This window comes from Pristiophorus japonicus, chromosome 11 (genome assembly GCF_044704955.1).
Source record: "Pristiophorus japonicus isolate sPriJap1 chromosome 11, sPriJap1.hap1, whole genome shotgun sequence".
Taxonomy (NCBI): Eukaryota; Metazoa; Chordata; class Chondrichthyes; family Pristiophoridae; genus Pristiophorus; species Pristiophorus japonicus.
This window is the reverse complement of record NC_091987.1, coordinates 60,260,335-60,276,007: the sequence shown is the minus strand read 5'-3', so window position 1 is coordinate 60,276,007 and position 15,673 is coordinate 60,260,335. Positions and strand designations below refer to the sequence as shown.

At 43.5% G+C, this 15,673-nt stretch overlaps 1 protein-coding gene across 1 annotated transcript in view; it reads right to left on the bottom strand.

Moving 5' to 3' along the window:
* Positions 1-15,673, bottom strand: part of usp9 (ubiquitin specific peptidase 9) — a 275,233-nt gene that overhangs the window by 166,128 nt on the left and 93,432 nt on the right. Inside the window, 2 exon segments of the mRNA XM_070892701.1 lie at positions 696-816; positions 11,837-11,986. Of these exon segments, the coding sequence (XP_070748802.1) occupies positions 696-816; positions 11,837-11,986 (271 nt within the window).

The following is a 15,673-nucleotide window of genomic DNA, read 5'->3' as shown; positions in this document are numbered from 1 at the left end:
TATCCCAGGAATACACATTAAATATCTATCCATCTTTTTTTTGTACGTTAATGATTATAGCATCCACAATTGCTGATCCAGCCTGCAAAACTGTCATGGCCACTTCCATGACAGTTCCCGACCCAAATGTAACAATACAAAATATACACCGAATGCAAATAGAAAACAGTACACCAATGCTATGCAACCACATGGACCAAATCATCCACTTCGACATCCATTCATGGTCCAATCTTATCCTTCTCAACAAGCTCCACCCCAACTACCACCACACTCAGAACTCAACTAAACTACAAGACAAGGCCAGATCTCAAAGCACACCCCCTCACAAATAGTCAATTAATTGCCTATAAATTCTTATGCTGGTGTCAGATTGAAAATATAATTTCACAAAGCACGATTTTAAATGGACTTGTAATAACAGGGATTCCTCAGACAGGTATTTCTTACTCCCCACTGGCAGCTCAGCCTATTTGTTGGTTAGCTTTCCAACATGAGGGATTTTAATAATAGTGGTCACCTCTTATTTGTGGCTCTGTTGGCAGCGATTATTGCAATTAGTGTTCAATGTTCAAATCAAGCAAGGTTTATGCCCAGACTCTCAGTTGACAACACTACACATCATACACTGGTTTAAATAAACACGGAGATGTATATCACTTTCAGTTGTATGTTATTTTGTTGAAGTACCTTACCAGGAGGCATGAGCTTCATAAGGATGCGAGCACCATCTCTCAGCTGTGGCATGTTTAGGCTACTACCCAGATCCGCAACTTGCCAAAGGAAGGAAATGTATCGAGGATGTAAGGACATTATCTAAGGAAGAAACAGTTTAGCAATAACTAAGTCATCTGAATTATAATCCAAGACAGGTGTACACAGAGAAACACGTGTGTATGTATATGACATCTGACCAAAAACTAGCCACAATTGGATGAACTACTTTGAAAAGGGTAACATTTGAAGCCGTTTCATTTCAATTCAGCATATTTCAGTTAATAGTCCATTTTTGCTACATCGTTCTTAAACCTTTGGTCCTATACAGCAAAATATTAAATCAATAATCAAGATTTCTAATTCATACTAATTTAGAGTGTCAGATTGTTTCAGCAATAGCACTCTGACCTGAATGATAAGTAATGAGCTCCACAGATTCCAGGACTTATTCGAGTATATAATGTAAACTGGCACTTCAGTCCACGACTGAGACAATGTCACATTATCAGAGATGCCATTTAACTGGGAGCCTGTCTACCTGCTCAAGTGGACATAAAAGATGTTGTGGAACTTTCTGAAGACGAGCAGGGGAGTTCTTCCAATGCCTTGGTTGACATTTATCCCTCAATATTAACAAAATAGATTAATTGGTCATTGATCGCTCTGCTGTTTTGGGACCTTGTTACATGAAAATTGGCTGCCATCTCTACCTACAAACAACAGTGACCACAATTCAAAAGTAATTTGTCGGAAGTAAAGTGCTTTGCGACATCCTGAGGATGTGAAAGGCACTATATAAAATGTCTTCAATTCCTTCAGTGTGCTCTGAATGTTCCTGTGTTTGGAGAACGGCAATGGAAAAATAACTCTACAATCTGTTGGTACTATTCAACATTGTTGCCCTTATACTAGAAGGATTTTCGAGGCAGAGCTGAAGTATATAGGACCATTAAGTGATAGGTCCATCTCCCAGAGCCTCCGAGATAACGTATCAAAACTGTGTAAAAAGAGGATTTGTTTTCTAGAGTGCCATGTTGGAAGATGGTTAGTGCATGGGAAAGTATCTATGGACCAAAGGCCTTTTCTCATCTTGGATGCAGGAACATAAACATAGCATCTTTCACAGGCCACACATCACTGACTCAATGCAAATAGACAGAGCAGGCCACTTGCATCTTGGTGTAGAGAAACCATTTTGGCTACTGGCCCTTGTTGTGCAAGCTGGTCATACCTAGGATTACCATACTTCTGCTTGCACTCCTTACAGTTTGCATCATTCAACATACTTTCCAAAAAGCTATTTCCTTCAAAGATCTCTCTGACAGATATGCATGTCCTCAGAACTGGTCCAAGCAGCATTAATCAATCTGTAAGCATGCTAACCAGGGAACTATGATGTTTTTCTCAGATGCCTAAACAAGCCTAGTCGTAAGTTTATATGCAACAGCTAAATTTCATCAAGCGTACACATACATAGCTTTCTTCGCCTTTAGAATGGCTGGAAATACATCTGTCATCTCAATAGCTCGTGATATCAATCCGTTATTGGTTGGGAGGTAGGAATCAGAGTTGGGATAATTGGTTCATTCTGACTGGAGGGATATGACAAAAGGTGCATCCCTGAGGTCTATGGGACTCAGCTTTTCATCAGATACATTAACAATTTTGGGACAGACAGTTGTACATTCATGCTTGCAGATGACACTACATTAGGAGGTACAATAAGTTGTGTGGATGGGAGCAGCAAAAGGGACATAAGACAGGCAGTGAGTGGGAAAAATTATGGCAGATGGAGTTCATTGTGGAAAACCGTGAGGTAATCCATTTTGGATCTGAGGGAGACAAATCGGAATACTTTTAGTAGCGAGAAACTAGGAACTGTGAAGGAGCAACGGGAATGAGGTGTCAATGTACACAAATCACTAAAGCCTTATGCACAGGTACAAAACATAACCAAAAAGCTAATGGAATGTTGGCCTTTATCTTAGGGGATTGGAATTCAAAAGTGAGGAAGGGATACTATAGTTGTACATCGTTTTGATCAGATCTAATCTGGAGTACTGCGTTCTGTTGTAGACACCAAATAAAATGTTTAAATTTGAGGCAATGAGAAACGAGGAGCCAATGTAAGTCAGTGAGGCAACAAGCAAGCACGATTTGGTGGTGGACAGGATATGGGCACAGTTTTGGCTTAGCTCAAGTTTAGAGAATGGAGGACAGGTGGCCGGAGGCAGTAGAGCACTGAGGGAGTCAAGTTTGGAATAATGAAGGCATATATAAAGGCTTTATGAGTTTAACAGCGGAGATGGACAGCAGCAGACAATGTCGTGGAGGTGAAAGCTAGCAGTCTTTGTGATAGAAAGGATTAAAAAAAAAACACGCAACCAAAAAGGACAAAAAAGCTTATTTTCTATGAGCCCCAAAATGAAACAAGTAGCAGCTCACAAAAGGTCAGCTCTGAACAGCAAGGCCATTGTAGCTGTTTCCATTGTCTAGCTCAGCCTCAATATCGTCTCTTTTTCCTATTCTCAACCCAAGTGCAGTGTCTTTCCAGATTCCTGGATATGTGCCATTGCTCAATATTAGCCAAAACAAGATCAGGAGACAAGTTAAACATCTCCATTAAAAGCTTACTTCCAGGAAAGCAACCAGCCCAGATGATTCAGGTGCATAGGTTCTCAAAACAGCTAGCTATTTGAGATTTATTCATTTCTATTGGAGCTGTTCTATGTCACAATAAACCGAAACACTACCGATTGAAAAAACATGACAGATCATTATCCCTGCTGCTAATCACATGAAAGCTTATAAAAGTCAAAACAAATGACCTGTTCCAACATCGAAATCTAAATCTGCTCTGCATGAAGTTGGCTTCTTGACAAGCTTCTGAAATGGATATACAACTTCCTTTGACAGCAGAGATATTGGATGATTAAAGCTAGCAATTTGTCAAGAGAAATTTTACTACTAAAAATTAAGAAAATCATGCTTTCCAATAGTTATCGATTTAAGAAGGGCTAAACGCATGCTCCATCATCTCACCAACCCCTGCCCTCCGCCTCCGCCAACACTGCTAAATTACAGCCACTTAATCTGCAAACCAGTTCAACCAAGCAGCCAACTCAACTAGATCAGAAAGATAAAATCCTCTAAAAAAAAATTGCCGTCCTCACTACCATCTTTAGCAATTGTGTTCTCCCATTTTAGTACTGGTCCCTGTTGCTCTCCTCCACCCAACTCTAGTCCGGTCTCCTGTTACTTGCTCCCACTTAACCTCTGGCTTCCATTGCTTTTTTTCATCCAACGTTAATACGGGCTTCTGCTGCACTTTCCTACCTGACTCCAAATCTGAACCTAACTGCTCGCTATCACCCAACACCAGTTCCTACTGCTCTCTTCCTTCCAGTCATCGCAGGTTATAACAATTGCAGTTAACTGTTGTCAATTGACAACAATTACTAACCAGCACTGTGAAAAGTGGACATTTGGGGCCCAAGTTTCCACATGATTTGCGCCTGATTTTTAGGAGCAACTGGTGGAGAACGGACTATCTTAGAAATCGCAATTCTCCACATTTTTTTTTCTGCAGTTCTAGTCAGGTAGAACAGTTCTACTTTGGAACAGAATTTTTTCTTCAAAAGGGGGCGTGTCCGGCCACTGATGCCTGATTTCAAAGTTTCCACAGTGAAAACGTACTCCAAACTAACTTAGAATGGAGCAAGTGAAGATTTTTGTAGAACTGAAAAAACCTGTTCTACACATTAAAAAATCAGGCGCAGGTTACAAATTAGGCGTAGGGAATGGAGGGGCGGCGGGGAAGCAGAAGCGGCAGCGACAGGCGGGTCGAGTCGAGGGCGGAAGCAGGAGCGGCGGGGAAGCAGGAGTGGCAGCGACAGGCGGATCGAGTCGGGGGGGGGGGCCGTGCAAGCAGGAGCGGCGGGGAAGCAGAAGCGGCAGGCGGGTCGAGTCGGGTTTTGGGCGGGGGGGGGGGGGGGAGCAGGAGCGGGAGTCGGCAGGAACTGCCCGTGGGGGGGGCCTTATTCACGCAGCCCCAGTGAGGCCATTCGGCCAGGGCTAGGGGCTGCGTGCTTCGGGCCCCTCCCACACAGTTTCGGGTGCCACTGTAGCGCGCATGTGCAGAGTTCCAATCACTGTTTTCGGCGCAGTCCTAGCTCCGCCCCCTACAGCTCCTGCTGCGCTGCGCCGAGAGCCAGAGGACCTGCAGGGAGGTGGAGAATACGGAGGGTTTTTTAGGTGCACTTTGTGGCGCGAAAAACGGGCGCCCAGCTCGGAGGGGCGTCCGTTTTTTATCGTGTGGAAACTTGGGCCCTTGGTTTCTCAACACTGAGGCAGGCCTTTGAAAAGAAGCATTATTGACCTCACCCAATTTCTCAACCATCAATGACCTGGTAGGATTCATCAAATCATCTGCTTTGACATTAAGACAAATAGTTAGATTAACATGGGACACAGAAGTAACTCTCCACCTGATGGCCAAGTAATGATTGAATAAATGATAAATCATCAATGACAAGACGACAAGTCAATAACTGGATGACAGTGTAACCACACCAATCCCCTTCCGTGTCTACTCATTTGGGTAGCAAGCTCTTTTCAGTTACAAACATCCACCTTCTTTACCAGCTGAACAAAAAAGGAAATCTCAAATAAAGACTGAAAATGCTGGAAAAATTTAGCAGGCCAGGCAGCATCTGTGGAGTGAGAAACAGGGTTTCAATCTAAAATGTGAATGCTGTTTCTCTCTTCACAAATGCTACCTGACCTGCTGATTGTTAATGAAATTAAAGGAAAAATGCTGGAAACAAAGATGATTGGAAGACTGGGAATCCTCAAGAAAGTTCAGTTGCATTTATCAGTTGACAGTTTGTGTTCAACAAAGTCTGTATCAGCCCAATAATGTACTACAGTAACCTTATTTGCAAGAATGTAGACAGTATTTAATGATGGTCGGCACCATTCTTTACAGCACTGGATTAAAAAAAATATGACCAGAAAGTCAGTGCTCAAAGATAACTTCTCCAATGCACGAGTTGCTAATGCAGACGTCTGTATTTATGTCAAGAACAAAAGTGCTGTAAATTCAGAATTCTACATGCATACCACTAACAGTATGCAATTGCTTAAATGCAGAACTTGCAACTACTTGATAAACCAGTCTGCTGGGTCACGTGTTAGGTTATGGGAAATGCGTAATTTGCCTGCTGGAAGCCCATTACATGTGTGTGTTTTAAAAAAAATATTCAAGCTCCTAGCAACCATCTGCGTCGAAGTTGAGAAACCAGCCCACATCAGAGTTGCCTCTGGCTGCACTCTGTCAAGTCATCTAACAGTAAAAAAAAATAAGAGCTGGTATGAGAAAGATGCATTGTAGATGAGCCTACAAATGAGATGACAGCCTTATAAAAAAGCTTGCGTTACAAACCCCAAAATTAAATCAGAAGTTCCCTTGACTTGATAGCTCCCTTGGTAACCTTGAGTGCTTGTTTTTTTAAACTTGCTTTGGAAATCCAACTCGAGACACAAACTGAGCTACCTTCTCATACTCATTTATGCTTGGTAAAACAATAAAGTAATAAATTGTAACCATCAACAGCTGACAAGATGTCAGGGGCAGGATTTAGAAAATCTGAATCCTTTGAATGCATGTGCCAAAGAAAAGCACCAATACTCCAGAACACTGTTCAGCAAAATGAATATTCCGGTTACGTAGGTACATCCATTCATGCAAATGCGATTTGCCTGTTTATATGCAATGGTTGGTATAATGGGTACAAAAAATTGAGTTAATTTCAAGTACTGTAATTTTGTTGTGTGTGAAGCACCTTGATCTTTTGAATGGATGGGCTGCTATGTCAATGCAGTTGTTCTTGTAAGTCATTAATTAAATGGGTTTGCCATCTGTCTTACTCTTTGTCCAATATTAAGATTTTCTAGAGTCTGCTATTTCTGTTGTAACAGGTTCTGTTTAAATGGTTGTTTGAAAAGTAAACAGAGAAACATAGAAAATAGGTGCAGGAGTAGGCCATTCGGCCCTTCAAGCCTGCACTGCCATTCAATGAGTTCATGGCTGAACATGCAACTTCAGTGCCCCATTCCTGCTTTCTCACCATACCCCTTGATCCCCCTAGTAGTAAGGATGACATCTAACTCCTTTTTGAATATATTTAGTGAACTGGCCTCAACAACTTCCTGTGGTAGAGAATTCCACAGGTTCACCACTCTCTGGGTGAAGAAGAAGTTTCTCCTCATCTCGGTCCTAAATGGCTTACCCCTTATCCTTCGACTGTGACCCCTGGTTCTGGACTTCCCCAACATTGGGAACATTCTTCCTGCATCTAACCTGTCTAAACCCGTCAGAATTTTAAACATTTCTATGAGATCCCCTCTCATTCTTCTGAACTCCAGTGAATACAAGCCCAGTTGATCCAGTCTTTCTTGATATGTCAGTCCCGCCATCCCGGGAATCAGTCTGGTGAACCTTGGCTGCACTCCCTCAACAGCAAGAATGTCCTTCCTCAAGTTAGGAGACCAAAACTGTACACAATACTCCAGGTGTGGCCTCACCAAGGCCCTGTACAACTGTAGTAACACCTCCCTGCCCCTGTACTCAAATCCCCTCGCTATGAAGGCCAACATGCCATTTGCTTTCTTAACCACCTGCTGTACCTGCACACCAACCTTCAATGACTGATGTACCATGGCATCCAGGTCTCGTTGCACCTCCCCTTTTCCTAATCTGTCACCATTCAGATAATAGTCTGTCTCTCTGTTTTTACAACCAAAGTGGATAACCTCACATTTATCCACATTATACTTCATCTGCCATGCATTTGCCCACTCACCGAACCGATCCAAGTCACTCTGCAGCCTCAAAGCATCCTCCTCGCATCTCACACTGCCACCTAACTTAGTGTCATCCGCAATTTTGGAGATACTACTTTTAATCCCCTCATCTAAATCGTTAATGTACAATGTAAACAGCTGGGGCCCCAGCACAGAACCTTGCGGTACCCCACTAGTCACTGCCTACCATTCTGAAAAGTACCCATTTACTCCTACTCTTTGCTTCCTGTCTGCCAACTAGTTCTCAATCCACGTCAGCACACTACCCCCAATCCCATGTGCTTTAACTTTGCACATTAATCTCTTGTGTGGGACCTTGTCGAAAGCCTTCTGAAAGTCCAAATACACCACATCAACTGGTTCTCCCTTGTCCACTCTACTGGAAACATCCTCAAAAAATTCCAGAAGATTTGTCAAGCATGATTTCCCTTTCACAAATCCATGCTGACTTGGACCTATCATGACACCTCTTTCCAAATGCGCTGCTATGACATCCTTAATAATTGATTCCATCATTTTGCCCACGACCGACGTCAGGCTGACCGGTCTATAATTCCGTTTTCTCTCTCCCTCCTTTTTTAAAAAAGTGGGGTTGCATTGGCTACCCTCCACTCCATAGGAACTAATCCAGAGTCTATGGAATGTTGGAAAATGACTGTCAATGCATCCGCTATTTCCAAGGCCACCTCCTTAAGTACTCTGGGATGCAGACCATTAGGCCCTGGGGATTTATCGGCCTTCAATCCCATCAATTTCCCCAACACAATTTCCCGACTAATAAGGATTTCCTTCAGTTCCTCCTTCTTACTAGACCCTCTGACCCCTTTTATATCTGGAAGGTTGTTGGTGTCCTCCTCAGTGAATACCAAACCAAAGTACTTGTTCAATTGGTCTGCCATTTCTTTGTTCCCCATTATGACCTCCCCTGATTCTGACTGCAGGGGACCTACGTTTGTCTTTACTAACTTTTTTCTCTTTACATACCTATAGAAGCTTTTGCAGTCCGTTTTAATGTTCCCTGCAAGCTTCCTCTCGTACTCTATTTTCCCTGCCCTAATCAAACTCTTTGCCCTCCTCTGCCGAGTTCTAAATTTCTCCCAGTCCCCGGGTTCGCTGCTATTTCTGGCCAATTTGTATGCCACTTCCTTGGCTTTAATACTATCCCTGATTTCCCTTGATAGCCACGGTTGAGCCATCTTCTCTTTTTTATTTTTACGCCCGACACGGATGTACAATTGTTGTCGTTCATCCATGCGGTCTCTAAATGTCTGCCATTGCCCATCCACTATCAACCCTTTAAGTGTCATTCACCAATGGGAAGTCCAGAACCAGAGGTCACAGTCTTAGGATAAGGGGTAAGCCATTTAGGACCGAGATGCGGAGGAACTTCTTCACCCAGAGAGTGGTGAACCTGTGGAATTCTCTACCACAGAAAGTTGTTGAGGCCAATGCACTAAATATATTCAAAAAGGAGTTAGATGAGGTCCTTACTACGAGGGGGATCAAGGGGTATGGCGAGAAAGCAGGAATGGGGTACTGAAGTTGAATGTTCAGCCATGAACTCATTGAATGGCGGTGCAGGCTAGAAGGGCCGAATGGCCTACTCCTGCACCTATTTTCTATGTTTCTATGTTTCTAATTCACGCCTCATACCTTCAAAGTTAGCCTTTAAGTTCTGGACCATGGTCTCTGAATTAACTGTTTCATTCTCCATCCTAATGTAGAATTCCACCATATTATGGTCACTCTTTACCAAGGGACCTCGCACGAGATTGCTAATTAATCGGCTCTCATTACACAACACCCAGTCTAAGATGGCCACCCCCCCCACCCGCCCCCCCCACCCCCACCTCCACCCGCCCCACCCCCCACCCACCCCCCCCCACCCCACCCCCCCCCACCCCCCCACCCGCCCCACCCCCCCCACCCCCCCCCCCACACCCCCACCCACCCCCCCCCACACCCCCACCCACCCCCCCACCCCCCACCCCCCACCCCCCCCCCACCCCACCCCACCCCAGTTGGTTCCTCGACATATTGGTCTAGAAAACCATCCCTTGTGCACTCCAGGAAATCCTCCTCTACCGTATTGCTTCCAGTTTGGTTAGCCCAATCTATATGCATATAAAAGTCACCCATGATAACTGCTGCACCTTTATTGCATGCACCCCTAATTTCCTGTTTGATGCCCTCCCCAACATCACTACTACTGTTTGGAGGTCTGTACACAACTCCCACTAACGTTTTTTGCCCTTTGGTGTTCTGCAGTTCCACCCATATAGATTCCATATCATCCAAGCTAATGTCCTTCCTAATTATTGCATTAATCTTCTCTTTAACCAGCAATGCTACCCCACCTCCTTTTCCTTTTATTCTATCCTTCCTGAATGTTGAGTTCCCAGCCCTGATCATCCTGGAGCCACGTCTCTGGAATCCCAATCACATCATATCTGTTAACATCTATTTGCACAGTTAATTCATCCACCTTATTATGGATACTCCTTGCATTAAGATACAAAGCCTTCAAGCTTGTTTTTTTTTTTTTAACACCCTTTGTCCTTTTAGAATTATGTAGTAGTGTGGTCCTTTTTGTTTCTTGCCTTTGTTTACTCGGCCTTCCACTATTGCTTTTTACCTTTCTACCATCTGTTTCTGACTCCATATTACTTCGCCTTGTCTCGCTGCATAGGTTCCCATCCCCCTGCCATATTAGTTTAAACACTCCCGAACTGCATTAGCAAATGTTACCCCTAGGACATCAGTTCCAGTCCTGCCCAAGTGCAGACCGTCCCTTTTGTGCAGGTCCCTCTTCCCCCAGAACTGGTTCCAATGTCCCAGGAATTTGAATCCCTCCATCTTGCACCACTGCTCAAGCCACGTATTTATTCTAACTATCCTGCTCCCTCTACTCTGATTAGCACGTGGCCCTGGTAGCAATCCAGTGATTACTACCTTTGAGGTCCTACTTTTTAATTTAACTCCTAGCTCCCGAAATTCAGCTTGTCGGACCTCTTCCCGCTTCTTACCGATATCGTTGGTACCGACATGTACCACAACAACTGGCTGTTCACCCTCCCTCTCCAGAATGCTCTGCAGCCGCTCCGAGACATCCTTGACCCTTGCACCAGGGAGGCAACATGCCATCCTGGAGTCTCGGCTATGGCCGCAGAAACTCCTATCTATTCCCCTTACAATAGAGTCCCCTATCACTATAGCTCTCCCACTCTATTTCCCATCCTTCTGTGCAACAGAGCCACCCATGGTGCCATGAACCTGGCTGCTGGTGCCTTCCCCTGGTAAGTCATCTCCCCCAACAGTATCCAAAGCGGTATATCGGTTTTGGAGGTAGCTGACCGCAGGGGACTCCTGCACTACCTTCCTGCTCTTGCCTTGTCTCTTGGTCACCTATTCACTATCTGTCCTAACCCTTACCTGCGGTGTGACCAACTCACTAAATGTGCTATCCACAACATTCTCATCATCATGCATGCTCCAGAGTGAGTCCATCCGCAGCTCCAGTGCCGTCATGTGGTCTGTCAGGAGCTGCAGATGGACACACTTCCCTGACTTCCCAAATAGCAAAGGCATGAAATGTTTTATTTCTGGTGTAAATAAAATTACAACTGCCAGATACTGCTTATAATATCAATAAGCAGTATAGTAAATAGCTGTTTTATATTTTCAACTTAGTGAATTTAAGTACAACTGGCCACAAACTAATATTTTTCTCATCAAAGGCGTCAGCCTAAGGATAGTGAAGTCTGCCTCAATAAGGCTATTATTGAGCACACCTTAACTTGTATAAAAGCAAAATACTGCTGGAAAACTAAAATAAAAAAAACAGAAAATGTTGTACTCAGATCAGGCAGCATCTGGCAGAGTTGCCTGACTTGAGTACTTCCAACAAAATAAATTTGTCTCTGCTTGAAAATCAACTTGTTCAGAAATTATTTCAGGAAAAATAAAAACTGATTGTCTAATACTCCAGTGTGGGGGAAATCTCATCTCCCATATGACAATGGATATATCCTGATATTATAGGTGGAAAATTAAGGGAAAAATTTGATTTTGCACAATTTTACTCAGGTATGAAGCATATGTCTTGCTATACAAATTAGTTGAAACTTATACAGCAACAGGTTAAACAGAGTCCTTTCTCTGCCATGCAAATTTTAAAAACATTTTCTTTACAATATATAATTTCCAGAAACATTCATATTAGATGCATATCAAGAGAACATTGCAATGTTCTTACCACTCCAGGTAAACAGCTTTCTACCTCAGGATTAGGACCATCACTGTAGTGGTTACCATGGTTTCCAGGGGAGCCAGTTGAAGAATCAGAAGAGCTATCAGGGCTTGAAGGCATATTTGAACTTATCTGTGTTAGCTTGGCTGTAATAAGCTGAAAAATAAACCTCCCATTAGTGTGGAAGTAATAGATTTTTTTAACCTATATCTTCAATAGGACATGAACAGTATCTCCTGTTGTACCATGTAGTACAAGATGTAAGCCACAATTTACAACTCTTGCACCGACAATTTTTCTGCTCAAACATTTGTGTTAAATTCTATAATTTCTGATCTGCCTCCTTCAACTCCACTGCTCACTCCGCCTAGAAATTTAAGTGCCCAGTGGGCCACCTTTATGATGCACAACTGGGGCACTGTGGGATGAACTGACGCACCAACATAACTCCCGTCAGGTACTCACTTTTTTTAAAAAAACTTTCAACATTTTCTCATCCATGCTAAAGCTTTATTGTTGCAACCCCATAGCTTGATAAGACTTGTGTGTGGAACTTTGTTAAATACCTTTTGTAAATCTAGCTACATCACATCAGTGTTTTATTTCATCCACCTCAGTTAACACATTCTCAAACTTGAGATCACTCAGCCAGGAACTTCCCCTTTTGAAGCAAATGGGTACTTTTCAGAATGGCAGGCAGTGACTAGTGGGGTACCGCAAGGTTCTGTGCTGGGGCCCCAGCTGTTTACATTGTACATTAATGATTTAGACGAGGGGATTAAATGCAGTATCTCCAAATTTGCGGATGACACTAAGTTGGGTGGCAGTGTGAGCTGCGAGGAGGATGCTATGAGGCTGCAGTGACTTGGATAGGTTAGGTGAGTGGGCAAATGCGTGGCAGATGAAGTATAATGTGGATAAATGTGAGGTTATCCACTTTGGTGGTAAAAACAGAGAGACAGACTATTATCTAAATGGTGACAGATTAGGAAGGGGGAAGGTGCAGCGAGACCTGGGTGTCATGGTACATCAGTCATTGAAGGTTGGCATGCAGGTACAGCAGGCGGTTAAGAAAGCAAATGGCATGTTGGCCTTCATAGCGAGGGGATTTGAGTACAGGGGCAGGGAGGTGTTGCTACAGTTGTATAGGGCCTTGGTGAGGCCACACCTGGAGTAGTGTGTACAGTTTTGGTCTCCTAACTTGAGGAAGGACGTTCTTGCTATTGAGGGAGTGCAGCGAAGATTCACCAGACTGATTCCCGGGATGGTGGGACTGACCTATCAAGAAAGACTGGATCAACTGGGCTTGTATTCACTGGAGTTCAGAAGAGTGAGAGGGGACCTCATAGAAACGTTTAAAATTCTGACGGGTTTGGACAGGTTGGATGCAGGAAGAATGTTCCCAATGTTGGGGAAGTCCAGAACCAGGGGTCACAGTCTAAGGATAAGGGGTAAGCCATTTAGGACCGAGATGAGGAGAAACTTCTTCACCCAGAGAGTGGTGAACCTGTGGAATTCTCTACCACAGAAAGTAGTTGAGGCCAATTCACTAAATATATTCAAAAGGGAGTTAGATGAAGTCCTTACTACTCGGGGGATCAAGGGGTATGGCGAGAAAGCAGGAAGGGGGTACTGAAGTTTCATGTTCAGCCATGAACTCATTGAATGGCGGTGCAGGCTAGAAGGGCTGAATGGCCTGCTCCTGCACCTATTTTCTATGTTTCTATGTTTCACTCTGTTTAACTAGATTAGTGTCGTCACACCCTAATTAATTTCAGGAAGATACCAAGACCTGTGAATGTCGCTGCTTTCAGTACTAGTCACAAATTTTGTTCCTAGCCACCTACGCCAACCCTCTTCCTAGCATGTCTAAGGCTGAACCACACTGTGCGCAACCTTGGTGTCATATTTGAACATGACATGAGCTTCCGACCACATATCCGTGGTATAACTAAGACAGCGTATTTCCATCTCCGTAACATCGCCCGTCTCCTCCCATGCCTCAGATCTTCTACTGCTGAAACACTCATCTGTTTCTTTGAGTTACCTCTGGAATAACGCACACCTAGCTGGCCTCCCATATTCTACCCTACGTAAACTTGGTCATCCAAAACTCGTCTGCCCTCGCCAGAATGCACCAAATCTCGTTCACCCATCACCCCTGTGCTCGCTGACCTACAGTGGCTCCCGGTTAACCAACGCCTCGATTTTAAAATTCTTATCCTTGCTATCAAATCCCTTCATGGCCTCAGCCCTCCCCATCTCGAATCACTTCCAGCCACACAACCTCCCTCGGCACCCCCCAGAGATATCTGCACTCCTCTAATTCTGCCCTCTTAAGCATAACTGATCATAATAGTTCAACCATTGGTGGCCGTGCCTTCAGCTGTCTACGCTCCAAGCTCTGGAATTCCCTCCCTGAACACCTCTGTCCCTCTACCTCTCTTTCCTCCTTTAGGACGCTCCTTAAAACCTACCTCTTGGACCAAACATTTGGTTAGCTGCCCTAATTTCTCCTTATGTGGCTCAGTGCCAATTTTTTTGTCATAACTAATCTATGAAGCGCCTTGGGATGTTTTACTACATTAAAGGTGCTTATATTAATCTAAGTTGTTGTCAGTTCCAATGTACAGATCATTATGCCAAAGATAAAATTGTCCGACACATTTATTAAAACTTTGCAACAGCTTTTAAGATATTGCTCTTTTATAGTTTACTCCAGTTAAAAAAAAATATGGTCAAGAAGCAATTTTTGTTTTCTTGTAATAGTACAGGCAGATACAACAAACACAAATGTCTCAAAAATGTACTGGAGCTACAGAAAGCTTTGTGAAAAAATGAACTGAAGAGATACCAGTGTGCAAGTCAGACCTCTTGCATAAAAAGGCAAGAGAAACTGTGCAGGTAGTTTCATCACTGATGTTTTCTGCAGACTCTCCAAGTTAATACAAAATATCAAAGTTAAACTGTAGCAGTTTGCGTTATTGGAGTAAAGATGGTTGACTTGAGTGCAACAGCTCCGGTGATGATTCTCCTTCCATAATCAAGAGATTAATTGCATAGCTTAACATCTTGGATTGGCTATAATAAAAAGTGGGCTCTTGAAAATAGCTTTTTTTTTGGCTAATATCCATCAGGAATGGACTATAAACGTGAAACGGTCATGCTAGGAAAATAATCTTAAAAGACGACTTACCTGTGCATGTACGCAATGTGTAGATACAAAGGTTGTGGCTAAAATTAGATGCAACTAACTGAGGTTTCAGTTGGAGATAATTTGTACTTAAATAAAGACTAGAGAAATTATTGCAGATACTTTCATAGGAAAAGATGGATCATGAAGGGTGACTTGGACAGGTTAGGTGAGTGGGCAATTGAATGGCAGATGCAGTATAATGTGGATAAATGTGAGGTTATCCATTTTGAGGGCAAAAAACATGAAGGCAGATTATTATCTGAATGGCGGTAGATTAGGAAAAGGGGAGGTGCAACGAGACTTGGGCGTCATGGTCCATCAGTCATTGAAAGTTGGCATGCAGGTACAGCAGGCGGTGAAGAAGGAAAATGGTATGTTGGCCTTCAGAGCTAAGGGATTTGAGTATAGGAGCAGGGAGGTCTTATTGCAGCTGTACAGGGCCTTGGTGAGGCCTCATCTGGAATATTGTGTTCAGTTTTGGTCTCCTAATCTGAGGAAGGACGTTCTTGCTATTGAGGGAGTGCGGCGAAGGTTCACCAGACTGATTCCAGGGATGGCTGGACTGACATATGAGGAGAGACTGGATCAACTAGGCTTTTATACACTGGAGTTTAGAAGGATGAGAGGGGATCTCAGAAACGTATAAG